The following is a 2,239-nucleotide window of genomic DNA, read 5'->3' as shown; positions in this document are numbered from 1 at the left end:
ACCTCCAAGATTTTCTGCCTTTATCCGAGATGACTGGGTTTTATAGATCTAACCTACCCTAAGATCAGAGGTGTGACTGAAAGATTTATTGTATCTACCAGGAAAACTACATCACAAGTCTCACGTGGAAGACGAGCTGAGGATTATGATTGACTATCACTACGGACTCTACAGTCAGCGACTGTTCAACCAGGACTGTCTGACCACTGTCCAGTTAGCCAAAATACTATGGCGTGCGTTCCAGGTCAATGGCTACTTCCGGACTAACAACTCTTTCCCTGAAGACGAGGTAGGTCTTGTGTGTAGTTCTTCATATTAATCTCTCACTCTTGTAAAGACGTGGGGGCCTTTGACATCTAGTTGTCATTGATACAATTGAAGGCAATCGAGGAAGAGGTGGACGCAGAGCAAAGATGAGTGACTGGGAAAGATAAGGATAATTTTAGCTTTTTGAATATACCCGAGCAAAGGGAAGAATGGTAGACCATGATCACCGATGTCTGTTGCAGTTCTGGCACTTGGTGATGGCGATGATGATGATGATGATGGTGATGATGATGATGATGATGATGATGATGATTACTATTATTATTATTAATTACCCATACAAACCGAATTCCCGCACCGTCGTCTTTTGTGTAGCGGTTAGGCGCTTCGCCGTCGAACTCAAAGAAATCTGATTTTGATTCCCTTATAGTCTTGTAGGTAGAATCTTTATAGAGTATTTCTGTCTTTCTGCTGGGAGGCTGTATTCCTCCCAGCCCGGGTTGGCAGTGTCGAAGCCCACCTGTCTTAATGATCTAAATTGTATCGAGGAGGGCGTAAAACTCCTACGTTTAAACACAAGGAAACAAAACGAAAAAAAGATGATCTATTATGATTGTCTTGAGCCCTTGATAAGTAAGCCTGGCGGTGGAAGTTTTAAAGATGTGTCTTCACAGGTAAAAAAAAAAAAGCAAAAAACAAAAAACAAAACAACAACAAAAACTGTCAAACATAACCCACTTAAAAACGTACAATCTGTCGATGACTACAAGTATGTAACCTCCTTCTGCTCTCGTAGATTTACCGTTCGTTGGGTCGCCTCTGACAGGTGACAACACATCTTCTACACTCCTCTCGGCTCTCTGCTTTCCTCAGTGTGTCCCGCAGCTCCATGGCTGCCCATTCTCTCATCTCTTCTTCTGTGGGCCCCTCCTTCGTCCTCCCTGTGCGTCACCTTGAAGAATTGTAACCACATTATGTTAGTTGATTTTATAAGACTTTCACGGCGCTAGCTACTGCATAAGGTCATATGAGCTCACGAAACACAAATTGGTTTCATTCTCAACTATTCACAGCACGGCTATAGATCTTGTAATTTTGTGTATTTAAAATACTTCCTTCGGGTCTCTCCAAAGTTCGGACGTTCCGTTAGATATATTGTGTCTATTGGTGAAATCTTCGTGACATCCGATCGACACAGAACGGTTTCTCCTCTCCCTGGAGGTTTTTATGTTTCAGTGAGGTGTGTCCGGTACAAGCAATCGAGTAAGAGTAAGAATGACTTCGTCTCTTCATGTAACCACCAGGTGGAAAAAGCTGTGGCGAATGTGGACCTGTACAGTGCGAGTCAGGGCGTGACTAGGGTCTTCACCCAACATTTCCGAGCCGACCCGGTCTCTGAGGGCGACTGGAGGAAGCAGAGAGAGGAGGCCATGATAAACGCATACAGGTACGGACTGCACAGTCGAAACTGTTCAGGATAGATAGTCTCCCTTTTTCGAGGAGAAAGGTACCGTAGTCGGTTTTCTTAGACATTGCCATCTAAGATTGCGATATAGATACAACGCCAAGGGGAAGAGGTCCAAATTGGTCTCCCTTTGTTGAAGAGGCCACCAAAAACGCATACAGGTGAAGTCCCAATTGCCCAAGATGGTCTCCCCTTTCGAGGAGAAAAGTAGTCTTAGGTGGACAGGTTGGAAATTGTCATATAATATTATAGAAAAAAATGCTAGGGGGAAATGGTCGTTTGTACGGTGGAGTGTCTTAGACAGGTGTAAGGTCGTTAGAGCAGGTTAGACTGTACATACGTGTGGTGCGTGGTACAATCTACCTTCATCTGGACGGTAGTGGGGTTCTATCCTGTTTACTTTTGGTGGTTTGAATTTATTTTTTTCCATTTAGAAACGAGTGGGGGTTAGTATTATTTCTTGGTTTTATAGCAACGATTGATGGTTGAGACTTTCTGTGTATACAT

The 2,239-nt window shown here is 43.5% G+C and overlaps 1 protein-coding gene across 1 annotated transcript in view; it reads left to right on the top strand.

Annotated features, from left to right (window-relative positions):
• Window positions 1-77: 77 nt before the first annotated feature.
• LOC118477513 overlaps window positions 78-2,239 on the top strand; it is a 3,715-nt gene continuing 1,553 nt past the window's right edge. Inside the window, exons 1-2 of the mRNA XM_035969114.1 lie at window positions 78-289; window positions 1,572-1,714. Coding sequence (XP_035825007.1) covers window positions 146-289; window positions 1,572-1,714 — 287 coding nt within the window. The 5' untranslated portion in view covers window positions 78-145. The remainder of the gene's footprint in view (window positions 290-1,571; window positions 1,715-2,239) is intronic.

The sequence above is a fragment of the Aplysia californica genome, unplaced genomic scaffold (assembly GCF_000002075.1).
Source record: "Aplysia californica isolate F4 #8 unplaced genomic scaffold, AplCal3.0 scaffold00117, whole genome shotgun sequence".
In the NCBI taxonomy this organism is placed as follows: domain Eukaryota; kingdom Metazoa; phylum Mollusca; class Gastropoda; order Aplysiida; family Aplysiidae; genus Aplysia; species Aplysia californica.
This window is presented reverse-complemented; position numbering and strand designations above follow the sequence as displayed.